The 13,442-nt window shown below is 41.5% G+C and overlaps 1 protein-coding gene across 2 annotated transcripts in view; it reads right to left on the bottom strand.

The window, feature by feature from the left end:
- Window positions 1-13,442, bottom strand: part of mamdc2a (MAM domain containing 2a) — a 61,554-nt gene that overhangs the window by 20,172 nt on the left and 27,940 nt on the right. For both annotated transcript variants that reach the window (XM_030417997.1, XM_030417998.1), the window contains 2 exons: window positions 6,997-7,081; window positions 6,423-6,557 (listed from right to left, as the gene is read on the bottom strand). In XM_030417997.1, coding sequence (XP_030273857.1) covers window positions 6,423-6,557; window positions 6,997-7,081 — 220 coding nt within the window. The remainder of the gene's footprint in view (window positions 1-6,422; window positions 6,558-6,996; window positions 7,082-13,442) is intronic.

The following is a 13,442-nucleotide window of genomic DNA, read 5'->3' on the forward strand; positions in this document are numbered from 1 at the left end:
TTTTCAAGATGGCCACCATTTCTGTCAGAGCTCAATTTAGTGTGTTAAGGAAGGTTTTGTGTAATAGAGTGAACTTCATTACACATCCACTGCTGTGGAACTCAGCATGGGGTTCAGTGTCAGCTGATCTAGTTCTACTGACACTGTAGTTCTTGACTAGTAGTAATAGTATAGCTAGTGTCCCAAATGCTGTCTACCAGCCCCTCATCAATTAGCTAGTAATAGATGTAGTTAGATAGCCACACCTGAATTGACAGGTTGTGCCAGCGCGTGAGAGCCGAGCCAAGGGTAAGCGTGGCAATACATGACTTGTTCATGTATGCTTACCTGGAAGGTGTACAGATCACATGGGACCCAAATGATACTGGATGAATGATCGGGCTCGGTGAAGGTGACCCGAACCTAGTTGTATCCCATACCTGAATGTGTACTATGTCTATGATTAAGGTGCCTGGCAAACCTGGGACATTTTCCCTGAGGCCTCTCTCATCTTCAGCAAACTAAGTCAATACCCTCCTGTTCTGACTGATAGTGACCTGGAGATCCTTGAGAAGTTTGTGGTCCTGCAATATGATCGATCAAGCACAGCTGTTAGTGTAGATGAGGCTAGACTTGACATGTTTGCCCGAAAGCAGAGGCCATATGAAGCCATTCCTCCAACAAGAGCAGCTCTGCTTCAACACACTAAACATGCTGCATATCAGGCAGGCTGCATATGGGTTCAAGCAACCCAGTGTCAGCCAGAAGCAGAGAGTCCTGCTGACTGGGGATGGAAAAAGCTTGGTGAATAATGGGGGGGTCTTCTGGACAGCAAATGCACCAATTGCACAAAGTTGTGAACAGCTAGCCACGTGTGGCTGCAAATCAGAGTGCCGTGGAAGATGCAAATGTTTTAGATTGGGTTTCACTTGCAATTGCAAATGTGAATAAAAAAGTAAGTAGCCTTGCGGTGGGCCGAGAGCCAATTTCCCGATTCTGGACCGTGATGTATATGTACATGCATATGTATATGCCCCCAATTCAACACTTGTTGACTGTCAAGCATGGAGGCATTGGCTACCATTTTTAACAGTCTTTATTATGACTTGGCAGGGCACAACCTCTCAATCTCAGGTTGGACACTCTAACCACAAGGCCTTTGAGCTGGTAAATATGTGAAAAGAACTTGTGGTTTTTTTTTCAATCCTTCCTTTTAACTGAGTCCCAACAGAGTACACTATTAAAGCAACACCCACCTTGAAAAATGAATCTTGAATTTTTGCCTTTATCTAAAAGTGTGGCCGTTAGAGTATTTTTGCTAACATGCATATGTGCATCAGTGTACATACTACCGAAATGACGGCCATCTTGGAAAAGGTCTCCATCTTGAATTTTTTATTGGCCATCCAATTTTTACAAAAAGTGGTCTTAACAGAGTATTTGTGGCATATTTTATGTATCACTATTTGGAAACAGTGGCGATGAACATAGGACAGGAATGGCAGCCATCTTGAAAAATGGTTTCCATCCTGAATTTTTACTGGCCACTTCCTTTTTCTAACAGTGGCCCTTCCTCTCTGTGGACTGCACCTTGCCGTGGTGGAGAGGCTTGTGTACTCCAATGAACCTGAGAGCTATGCCGGCGGGGATTTTATATCCCTGGCAAGTTTAACTAAGCCGGACAGGAGAGGAGGCAGACAAAGCAGATATTATGACTATTTGACAGAAATGGTAGCCATCTTGAAAATGGTCACCATCCTGAATTTTTGAGGGACAAGCATCTTTTTCCATTAACATGTCCTTTAGAGAGTATTTGTATCAAATTTTATGCTTGGATCACTGTTTGAATAATTGATCTAATAAGCATAAGCAAGCAACATGTTCCTTGAAGAGTATTTCTGCCAAATTTTATGCTTGCATCACCATTTGAACAATTGAAATAATTAATATTAGACAGGAACGGTGGCCATCTTTAAAAATGGCGGCCATCTTGATTTTTTGCGGGACAAGCACCTTTTTCCATTAACATGTCCTTTAGAGAGTATTTGTATCAAATTTTATGCTTGGATCACTGTTTGAATAATTGATATAATAAGCATTGAATAGCAATGGTGGCGATCTTGAAAAATGGCCGCCATATTGAATTTTTGAGTGGCCAACGCCTTTTTCCAAAATAGTTGCCCTTAGAGAGTATCTGTGCCGAATTTCATGCTTGTATACCAAAGTGAACGATTTTTTTACTAATCTGCTGCACTACCAAGCATCTTTTCTGCCTCAGTACCTCCAAAAAAGAAAACAATTTTAATATTGGCACATATCTAACAACAAATACACCAGTACTGATACATCTATGACAGACCAATAATATCGGTCAATAATATCTGCCAACCGCTATATCAGTTGGGCTCCACGACTGACAAACACACTTTTCTAAAGAAGCCTTCAGAGCTCATTCTGCTCCTTTTGTGGGAAAGTTTCAATCTCAAAAACATTATGAAAGAGTAGAGTTTAAGTCCTGCTGTCAGCAGACAGAAACAGAACCAATGGCACAGCTTCAGTAGTATTTCATTATTATTTTTATTTTATTTTCATTATTAATATTAACATTATAATCATCATAATCATCATCATCATCAGTATTATTATCATCATAGGTAGATAAGAAAATTAGAAAATGTTATTACAGCTGTCAACACTGTCATCATAGAACTGTAGTGTGACAGGAATAAAGAAGGAATTTTTGACATGGTGTTAAAAAGTGAAAAATGTCTATCAGTCACTAATCGTCAGTGATCTGTATAAAGACCCAGAGGAAGCTGTTTAAGAGTGAGAATTTTCCAAACATCTGCTGAAGTCTACTGTAGTAAAGCCATGTTATGTTGCAGCCATGAGTCGAAACTGTTCCTATGTTTCATCGCATGTTGAGAAAAATGCAGACGTCAGATGCAGAAGTCAGATCTCAGCATTGTGCACCATAATAACCAGTTCGGAGCTACAGACATAAACATCTAACCACACCAGTGTCTAGTGGAATATGGCTCTTTATTTAGCCATATTCATTTTTAAAATGTGCATTTGGATCATAGAAACAGAAGAAGAGAAGTGGTTTAGGCTGCAGAGCTGGTTTGACATTTTCTTTGGATATTTGATGATTTGAAATGGAGCTGCTGTTGTGATCTGTGTTGGGTTTTGGAATTTGACTTAAATTGCTGATTGACAGTGTCTTACCAAGCCAAAGTAAAGCCCACAGTTTCCCACACATTAATTTATTTGTGGCGGTCCACCACAACATTGGCCACCACATGTTGACTTTCTGTTTTTGGAGCTGCGTGTGTCGTTCTCTCTAACTCAAGACAGCATTCGTCAGTGAATAGCATAGCAAGAGGGGGAGGATATTTAATGTAGTTGGCTTGACCGTAACTTCCTCAACAGAAACGGCGGCTGGCTTCATCGTCAAGATCAAGCCCCCACAAAGCGCAGCAGGCCTTGAAGCCAGTTTTTGTCACGGCCAAGCCGTGTAATTACGTCGTTATGTGAGCCACAATTAAAGTCTGATTCTGTGGGAAACACTGAAGGCCACATTCAATACATACAGGGCAGGGTCCTTGTTGAAAGGTATGTAGTTTTGGGGGAAGTACTTTTAATCCGAAGAGAAAGCTGTGACTGTGATCAAAACCAACTCAAAAAACAAACTCTGAGAACAGCTTGTTTGGTACTTGTGAAAAGATCGATCTCTCAGAGTTTGTATTATTACCTCCTTTTATACTGTAAATATTAAAAATGAGAATGTTTTCTCTAATAATGCATAGTGCCCCTATAAGTTCAGACAATAACCTTTCATTTTATCTTTTATGAGTTTGTATAATGCTTCATAACTAGCTTTAACATGATTGTAATAAAGTACAGTGAGTCTGTACAACATAGTGTCTATAGAGTGCACTAATGTATCAATGCATCTTACCGTCTATTTGTTTCTATCTGTAACTGTCATTCTCTGTGTTTACATCAAGTATTTAACTGTTTTTTAACATCTTTGTGGTTGTTTTCTTTTTTTATGTTTTTTATTTGGGGGTTCACAAAACCATCTCTCATCTCTGTGGTAGAGGATCAGGGTTTTCTTTGCCATCTGCAGTTTTTGAATCCCCACTATGCCCTACCATCTCTGCATTACATTACATTACATTTATTCCACTTTCGAGTTACAACGTGCAGGTATGCGCACTAGTTTCGTGGGTCTCATACAGCAGAGCATGTAAAACTGGCATTTGAGGAGATGTTGAACGCGTGTGAAAGAGACAACCAACACATCCACGTCATTTTACGTGACAACATAAGGAATATGAAAAGTAGCAATGGATGGTTTGGAGGAACCAAGTGTGGGCTGCGTCTCACACACTTCAGTTGACTGTACACGAGGTTCTGCTGTCACAGTGCAGCGTCACAGACTAAATATTTAAGGACTCAGATTGGGATCGGGGTTAAAAAAAAAACCTGATCGGGACAAGCCTAGTTGAAATCATGGCTATTACTAGGGATGTCCCGATCAGGTTTTTTTACACCGATCCCGATTCGAGTCCTTTAATATTTAGTATCTGCCGATACCGAGTCCCGATCCGATACCTAGCCTTAACTAATATTTTCCTAGATAATACAGCTGCATTAAGAAAAAAGTGGCTGCATCCAAGCTGTTCCTTAATAGGTTTTTTTTATTTTGTTGAAACAAAGTACATACTTTCATATGGCTCTTTCTTTTTCTGCATGATATTACAACATTGGCCTCCACCTTCCTTGTGTTAGCAGGTGAGTGTGTGATGCTGCACTGTGACAGCAGACCCTCGAGTACAGCCAGCTGAAGTGTGTGCGAGACGCAGCTCACGCTTGGTTCCTCCATATCATCGTTGTTTTTATCATATTCTTTACGTTGTCACATAAAATGACGTGGACACGTTGCTTGTCTATTTCACACGCGTTCAGCATCTCCTCGATTGCCTTTTTTACATGCTCTGCTGTATGAGACCCATGGAACTAGTGCGCATACCGGCACGTTGTAACTCGAAAGTGGAGTAAATGTAATGCAGAAATGGTAGGGCATACCGGGGATTCAAAAACTCCAGGGGCTCTATCTTGCACTCAGCGCAATTGACTTTGTACACTGGCGCTTGTGTAATTCCTATTTTGCTATTTTGCATTATGGTGCAATGTCCTGGGGATGCCAGCCGTAGAAACAATTGTGGCAATTTCCTCCCACGCTCGTTTAACCAAAGCTAATTTGGATGGATTTCTCCCATCCCCATACAAGGCCACTTCTCGGTCTTTTACGGCCCTGACGAGAACGTCGGTCTCCTCGGCTGTGAACCGCTCATGGCGTGCGCCTGGCAAATTCGCCATTATAATAGCAATGCGCCATGGCACAAGCGCGCCTGCTTTTAAAGGGAATGTGAGATGACGCTCTGATTGGTTTATTGCACGTTACGCCCAAACCACACCTATGACTGATGTAGCTACTTCAGACCAACCCATTTTAGATTTGCGTCGGGTGCAAGAGTCAATTATCCCGCCGGCATAATAGCAACAGCGCCTGAGATCCGCCCACAAAGCTACTTGCGCTTTGCGTTTGATACTTGCGTTTCAGATCGTTAAGATAGAGCCCCAGGTGACGAAGACAACCCTGATCCTCTACCACGGAGATGAGCTGGTTATCCAGAGTGATTAATTTGATGACCCTCTTGGTAATATTTGTGGCCATGTCGCTGTCTCGAGGATATTTCTCTTAACTTTTGAAAGTATCCGCGACTGTTTGCTACTTCTACTTACTGTCCTTGCCTTGCCTCGAGTGAACACGTTGTATTCTTTGAGAGTTTTTATATGCTGTATCAAATGAGTAGCATTAAATGCAGCTCCAGTATGTATAGCAGATGTTACATGTTGCCGTTGGACTGCTTTCGCTTTCTAATTTAAGCTATTTCCACACTGCAGAATTTTTATCCACAGGTTTGCCAGAGTAACATTATGAGCGCGTCTGCGTTCTGCCACATATTGTGCTCTGACGTAAAAAAATAAAAATAAAAATTGACGATTCTGATCAGCGAAAAAATGCCCAGATCGGCCCCGATCCCGATCCTACAGATCAGATCGGGACATCCCTAGCTATTTCACCAACAGGCTCAAGGGGCTGTTCCTTTCATTTTACGTTCTCTTCTCTTGCATTAATTCCCTACGATGCAAAGCCAACGACAGGCTCCTCCACCAATTGTACTTGCTCAGTGTATCGAAAAGCTGCTGACAACCGCCGACTAGTGCAAATGGTGCAGGACGCATCACAAAGACTAGAACCACAAAAGCTTGCCGACAGTCCCGACATTGACCGATGACTGTCTGCCTGGCTTCCATGTAATGTCCCCACAAGTTATGGAAACAAGGCCAGTGTGTGAGTGTGCATATACCTCTCTGGTTATTGTGGGTGTAGTTTACCAGGTTAGACTCAGGCTCTCTTGCCACACTCCCCCCAACGTACCAGTTGACATTTGGGTTCCAACTGTTACTGTAGCCACACAGATGATGCTCTTCAAAATTACACTCTATAACAGGAACAGCAAAGACAACCATTATTCATTACTCAATCGTACTTATTTTATCATACATCATACCATCCATTTCCAACTATCATTGTTAATAAAATGGTAAATGTATAGTTAATTAAACTTTAGTTCATAATTGTTTTACTGCAGCAGTTGCAAAGGTTTATCATCATCAGTTTCACCTTTACAATGACCATCCAAGATATGTATGAATTACATAGTGTCTATTAACCATTTAAATTCCATTTAGTATTATAACTATTGGTTACAACTTTACAATAAACAATTGCTTACTCAATGGATTATGAAGCAAGCATTCTTTTTTTAACAGTGAGGTAACTATTAACTAAATTTTAATCAGCGATACATTAACCATTTATTAATGATGATTAATATAAAGTGTTACCAACATGTGACTTAACATAATGTCGATACTGACCTATGCAGTAACCAGGAACAATGTGAATTTCAAAGATGGCCACGCTGTTCCCTGAGCCATGTTCAGGTCGACCATCCAGCAAAATCTGTGACAGAAATAAAGCAGCCAGCAACATTACAAATGTCACTTCACTGCTTATTTCATTGCATAATGCCAAAATCAACATATCATTGTCAAAAAAGAAGCTTCCCTTTGTTTTTTGGTTGACCAGAGGACCACAGTGTTCAATTAGACTCATATAGAAAAAACATGTCAGAAATATGACTTGGTCCTAGTCCAGTCACTGATCTGCAGACCAGTAGCAGTATTTTAAAATCAACTCTCTGACTGGCTGGAAACCATTAACAGACTTTAGAAAGGCTTTTTTCATGGTTCTTAGCACACATAAACATATGGGCCTAGCTTAAATTATTCTTTAAACATCAAATTTCATGACACATTGTGTCACTGAGCATCGTTATCGATGTTTGATTACTTATTATTTGATACAATATTCACCTTGTTGACTGCTGTAACTCAGTAGCAAATGTATAGCTGTTGCTTCACATCAGTTTTGTGCTGGTACATTCACAAACCACTGCCTTGTGATATCTCTGCTGTTTATTGTCAAACATTTATTCACAAATCTTCTGACAAAGGCATGACAACAACAAAACACTAACTAATCTATGGTGACGAGACAATAAACAAAGAACAAAGAGGTGTGGTGGGGTTGGACCAGATAGATGTAAATGTAGCAGTGTTCAGCAACACAGTAGAACTTGTAGTTCTGCAGTAATGCAGATTTTCTCTTCTGATTATTTTTTTTTTTTTTGCCAAAACTGAAAAGTACAGGTTGTTTGATAAATTTGTCTGATGGAATTTGTGCTCCTTCAGAGATAGTGTAATGAAGGATTGACTGTGAAATCATATTTTGGGGGGAATGAGGATTTATTCATTTATTTTGTCACAAAAAGGGAATAAATAACAGAAAAATCGACATTGGTATCCTCATCAACTGTTGGCCATATTGTCATTGTACATATTAGTAGTGGTAATGGTCCAGAATCACACAATCGGTGCATCCCTATACGTCACATCACACATCATATTGCACCCCATTATGTCAACATCTGACAATGCACATCCCAAGTCACATCACAATAACACCTCACTTGTCTTTAAAGTGGAATTGCCCTCTAAGTTTGAAATATTGGTATGCTACTGCGATCTAAGGAACAAACTCAGAGTCATCTACAAACTGTAAATGTATTCATATCTGCCCAGACACAGACAATGTCTCCCAGCACGGCTCCCCTCAGGGCGGTATGTTGAGTCCTTTGCTATATTCACTGTACACCCATGACTGCAACCCCTCCCACCCCAGCGACACAATCATAAAGTATGCAGATGACACCACACAAGTCGGGGGATGAGTCGACCTACAGAGCAGTTCACGGACTGGCCACATGGTGCAAATAAAATAATCTTACTCTTAACACAGCAAAAACTAAAGAGCTCATCATAGACTTCAGGAAGCATGGGGCCAACCCCCTCCCTCTGCACATCAATGAGGGTTTACAACTTTAAATTCTTGGGAACCCTCATCTCGGACTGGCTCACATGGACTGACAACATCACAGTGGGGGTGAAGAAAGCACGACAACGCCTACACTTTCTCAGACTTCTTAAAAAAACAACCTGTCTGAGAAGCTGTTGGTGCTCTTCTACTGTTCCACTATAGAGAGCATCTTGATGTACGGTGTGGTACGCTGGATGCTTGGCAGTGGACAAAAAGTCAGTACAGAGAGTCATCAACACAGCACAGAAGATCGTTGGCTGTTCTCTTCCCTCTTTAGAGGAAATCGCTAGAACAAGCTCTCAAAAGCCACCAAAATCATAAAGGACTGTTCTCATCCTGGTCACTCACTGTTTGAACTCTTGCCCTCAGGGAAACGCTATGATGTCCAAAAACAAGGACTAGTAGATTCAGGAACAGCTTCTTTTCCAACACAATAACAGTTTTAAAATACAGCCGCAAGCGGCAATCTGCGGGTTCTAACCTCCCACCCTGACCCTCATCCCCCGCAGTTGCTAACATCGGCCGCCGTGTTCCTCAAAGATCTGTGCAACACATACCCATGATGAGCCCCAGATTTCTCCAAATTCATGTATACGTCTGATGCTCTGGGTGCAAGGGGGGTGTAAGGTTTTTCACATTCACTCATACACGCAGCAGTGTGTGCCTGTAATCTACCCCTAGGGGATGAACTCAAAATGTTTTGGTGGGCGTATTCCTAGTCCCCTTCTGAAGATATGGTAAGGTATCTTGACAATCGGAAAAATGGTTAATGATTTGGGGCCAATATCTGCTAAGCCCTGCCCTTTGAAAGGATATTTTGCTTGATGGCAGCCATGTTTTTTGACCGATCGTACTCATTAATGAAATTAATTACTGGCTCTGTCACCTGATGCAATATACCAAATTTGGTGTGGATAGAGTCAATCTTTCAAAAGTTCTATTCATTTTACTGTTTTTCACGTCATGCAAATTAGCAAAAAATCTGTAATAGCGGCTTTCATGGTGCAGGAGGCTTTTTTGTAGAGGACTATCAGGAGGACGTTTAAGAAAACTTTCAAGTCAATAGCTCTTTTGGCTTGGCGGGGAGAGCCTTTCCAAGTTTACACCCTATGTTATAGCGCCCCCATCTGACGGATTGGGATCACATTTTTGGAGCAGCATTTGGATGTCATTTATACTCAACATACCAAGTTTCGTGTCTCTGGGTCCTTCCAGCCTGCCATAAATTAATAAAACGCAAACAATGATGGTTAATGACGAATAGGCCATGCCCACTTTTACCTATCAACATGGCACTCAAGACATTAGTTAATACTTGCCCCTAGAGCATGCATACGAAATGTGGTGAAATTCTGTCCAATGGTCTTTGAGAAGCGCATGTGTAGCATTTATAACGCCCCCTATAGGTTGAGCTCGACATACTTTGGTAGGCAGATTCCCAGTCCTGTTGTGAACCTACCCACCAAGGTTTGTGATAATAGAGCAAAGGGTGTGGGAGTTATGGCCAATCATTTGGCCATTTGGCCCTCTTCGGGGTTAGAACCCTAATAATAATAATAAACCAGCACAATTTTAGAAGGGTTCTAACCCCGAATAAATATAGGCGCAAGCGGCAATCTGTGGGTTCTAACCCCTTTAGCCCCAAACCGGCCACCCTGACCCTCATCCCCCGTGGTCGATGACATCAGCCGCCGTGTTCCTCAAAGATCTGTCCAACTCATACCCATGATGAGCCCCACATTTCTCCAAATTGTTTTTTCAGCGCCCCCTATAGGTTAAGCTCAACATGCTTTGGTAGGCAGATTCCAAGTCCTGTTGTGAACCTACCCACCAAGTTTTGTGATGATAGGGCAAAGGGAGTGGGAGTTATGGCCAATCACTTCTAAGCCCCGCCTATTGCAAAAATACACTGGTCTGTGGCGGCCATGTTTTTTGATCAATCTGGCTCATTTATAATAGAAATGTGTCTTTCCGTTGCCCGAAGCCGTATACCAAATTTGGTGTCGATAGAGTCAATCTTTCAAAAGTTCTATTCATTTTACTGTTTTTCACATCTCTCTATAAAAGCGAGTAACCTCTGTCTGTCTGTCTGTGTGTGTGTGTGTGTGTGTGTGTGTGTGTGTATTCCTCAAATATCTCTGCGGATCAGGATCAGACTGACCTGAGAGTTTCAACATGGCTGCTGCGTGGTTCAAGGGTGTGCTATTTCGCATTTGTTTGGATTGCAATGATACCGTTAATAAATTATTTCATAAATGCTTTACAAATTCCACAAGCATTGTCCACCGGAGCCACCACAGTCACGTGCGCACCAGAGCCAATCACTGCACACCGTAGCCATGCGCGCACCAGAGCCAATCACTGCAGAGCCCACCACGACCCCCCACCTTAAGAAACAAGCAGACTTATACCTGCAGCGGCGCGAGCTGGACCGGGATTTTGCCGGCGGTTCGGTCCCGTTCTGTTCTGTGCATCTAAACTGACTGTTGTGGATTAATGAGACTAAAAGAGTCCGGATCGAGTCTGTTCGGGTCTGAGGAGATCCGGAGACGTGTGGACAACATAGTTGAATCAGATCTGTGGATGTTCGTGTGTAGCTAGCTGCTAGCCGCTAGCTGCTATCCGCTAGCTACACAGCCCACCTCACGATCGAGGCGATGGACCGGACTCACCGGCACGTCCAAAACCGGACTTAGGGTAAATAATGTCCGCCACGCTTTTTCGCGAACATTGCCGTCATGTTTGCTTTGTGTCTGGTGCAGGAAAAAAACGGTAAAAACGAGCTTTTGTCACGAAAGTGTCCAAGCAGCAAGTTTGGTTGTTGAGGAACAGGAAGTTGTGGGAGGACGTAAGCAGATGAATGACAGGCAACGACGGTCGGTATAGAGACAGCGATACTGAGAGTTGAGAGATTTGTGACATTTAGCGTGTTTGGAGTGTATAGTTAGTGTGTTATGTAGTGTTTAGTGTGTACTGGAGTCGTTTTTTTGTTTAATGAGTCAAAACAATTAGGAGACTGCTGAATGAGCATTGCCTGCATTTGAAAGTAAATAGTTACATGTAACTTTGTACATTTTTAAAATGTATGCACATATAATGCAAATATAAATTGTTGTTTATATTATAAGTAATTTGTAAACATATTTGTGGTTTTCACAGTAAAAAAATCTAACTTTTTCTACTCAAATTTTATGCTGTTTTTGTGATTTTAGGTCCATTGTGTTAATACAGTATGTCAAAATAAAAAAAATAACTCTACAGTCACATATGAGGTTGCGCTAAAAAAATAATGACACCAAGTAAATAGTTTTTAATAGTCAAAAACGGCCAATTATACCCTGGAATATCGGATTTCACAACAAACCTAAATATCCCTGACGTCCCACCTTCAAACACAGCCTCATTTGGCCATCCATGAAAAAGCTGCTTAACCTCCCACTTTTCTATAGGAATACATTTTTCTTACGGGCACTGCACTAGTTATGCAAATTGGCAAAAAATCTTTAATAGCGGCTTTCATGGTGCAAGAGGCTTTTTTGTAGAGGACTATCAGGAGGACTTGTATGAAAAATTTCAAGTCAATAGCACTTATGGCTTGGCAGGTAGAGCCTTTCGAAGTTTACACCCTATGATATAGCATCCCCATCTGACAGATTGGAATAACATTTTTGGAGCAACCCCTTCGGGGTTAGAACCCTAATTAAGCTAAACTTGTTTTTTAATTGATGCAGTTTGCACTGACTGACACTCAGCACTTTACATTATCTACTACTAGTGCATTGCCCGTAGGAAGTATGTATTCCTATAGAAAGTGGGAGGTTAATTAGCATTTTCATGGATGGCCAAGTGAGGATGTGTTTGAAGGTAGGATGTCATGGATATAATTGGCCGTTTTTGACTACTTTTAATTTAACCATTATATTTCACTTTAAAAACTATTTACCTTGCCTTGTTTGGTGTCATTATTTTCAGCACAATCTCACTAGGTGACTGTACAGTTATTGTTTCATTTTGACATACTGTATTAACACAATGGACCACAATGGATCACAAAAAAACATAAAATCTGAGTAGGAAAAAGTAATTTTTTTTACTGTGAAAAACACAAATATGTTTAACGATCCATTTTATTACTTATAATGCAAATATAAATTGTTGTTTGCTAAATTTGTGCGTACATTTTTGAAATTTACATTTAAATGCAGGCATTGCCTCAGGCTCAGGTCTCCCTCAGCTCTCCTGCCTGCTTCACATTCAGCAGTCTCCTCGTTGTTTTGACTCACACAACATAAAAAAACGACTTCACTTCACACTAAACACACTACACCAAACACTGCATAACACACTAACTATACACTCCAAACACGCTATATGTCACAAATCTCTCAACTCTCAAAACTCGCTATCTCTATCACCGTCACTGTCGCTGTCACTCTTTCACCGCCGTCCCTCCCACAACTTCCCCCTGTACCTCAGCAACCAAAACACGTGTTATGCCATATAATTTTGTGATTGGTTGGTGTGGTGCCTTTTTCCACCACTAGGAACGTGTTTTTTTGCTTGCGGACACTTTTGTGACAAAAGCCCGTTTTACTGTTTCTTCCTGCAACAGACACAAAGCAAATGTGACGGCGATGTTCGCGAAAAAGCGTGGCGGACATTATATATCGTAAATCTGGTTTTGGACACGCCGACGCATCCGTCGACTCAGGAGGTGGGGCGTGGGGGTGGGCTAGCAGCTAGCTACACATGAACATCCACAGATTCCGATTCCAGTTTGTTGTCCTCGCGTATCCGGATCTCCTCAGACCAGAACAGACTCAGACCACCCTTTCTTTTGGCACTACATTTTCTCAACTGTAGAACCTCGTATCCCTACGCATTA

Source organism: Sparus aurata, chromosome 5 (assembly GCF_900880675.1).
Source record: "Sparus aurata chromosome 5, fSpaAur1.1, whole genome shotgun sequence".
Taxonomy (NCBI): domain Eukaryota; kingdom Metazoa; phylum Chordata; class Actinopteri; order Spariformes; family Sparidae; genus Sparus; species Sparus aurata.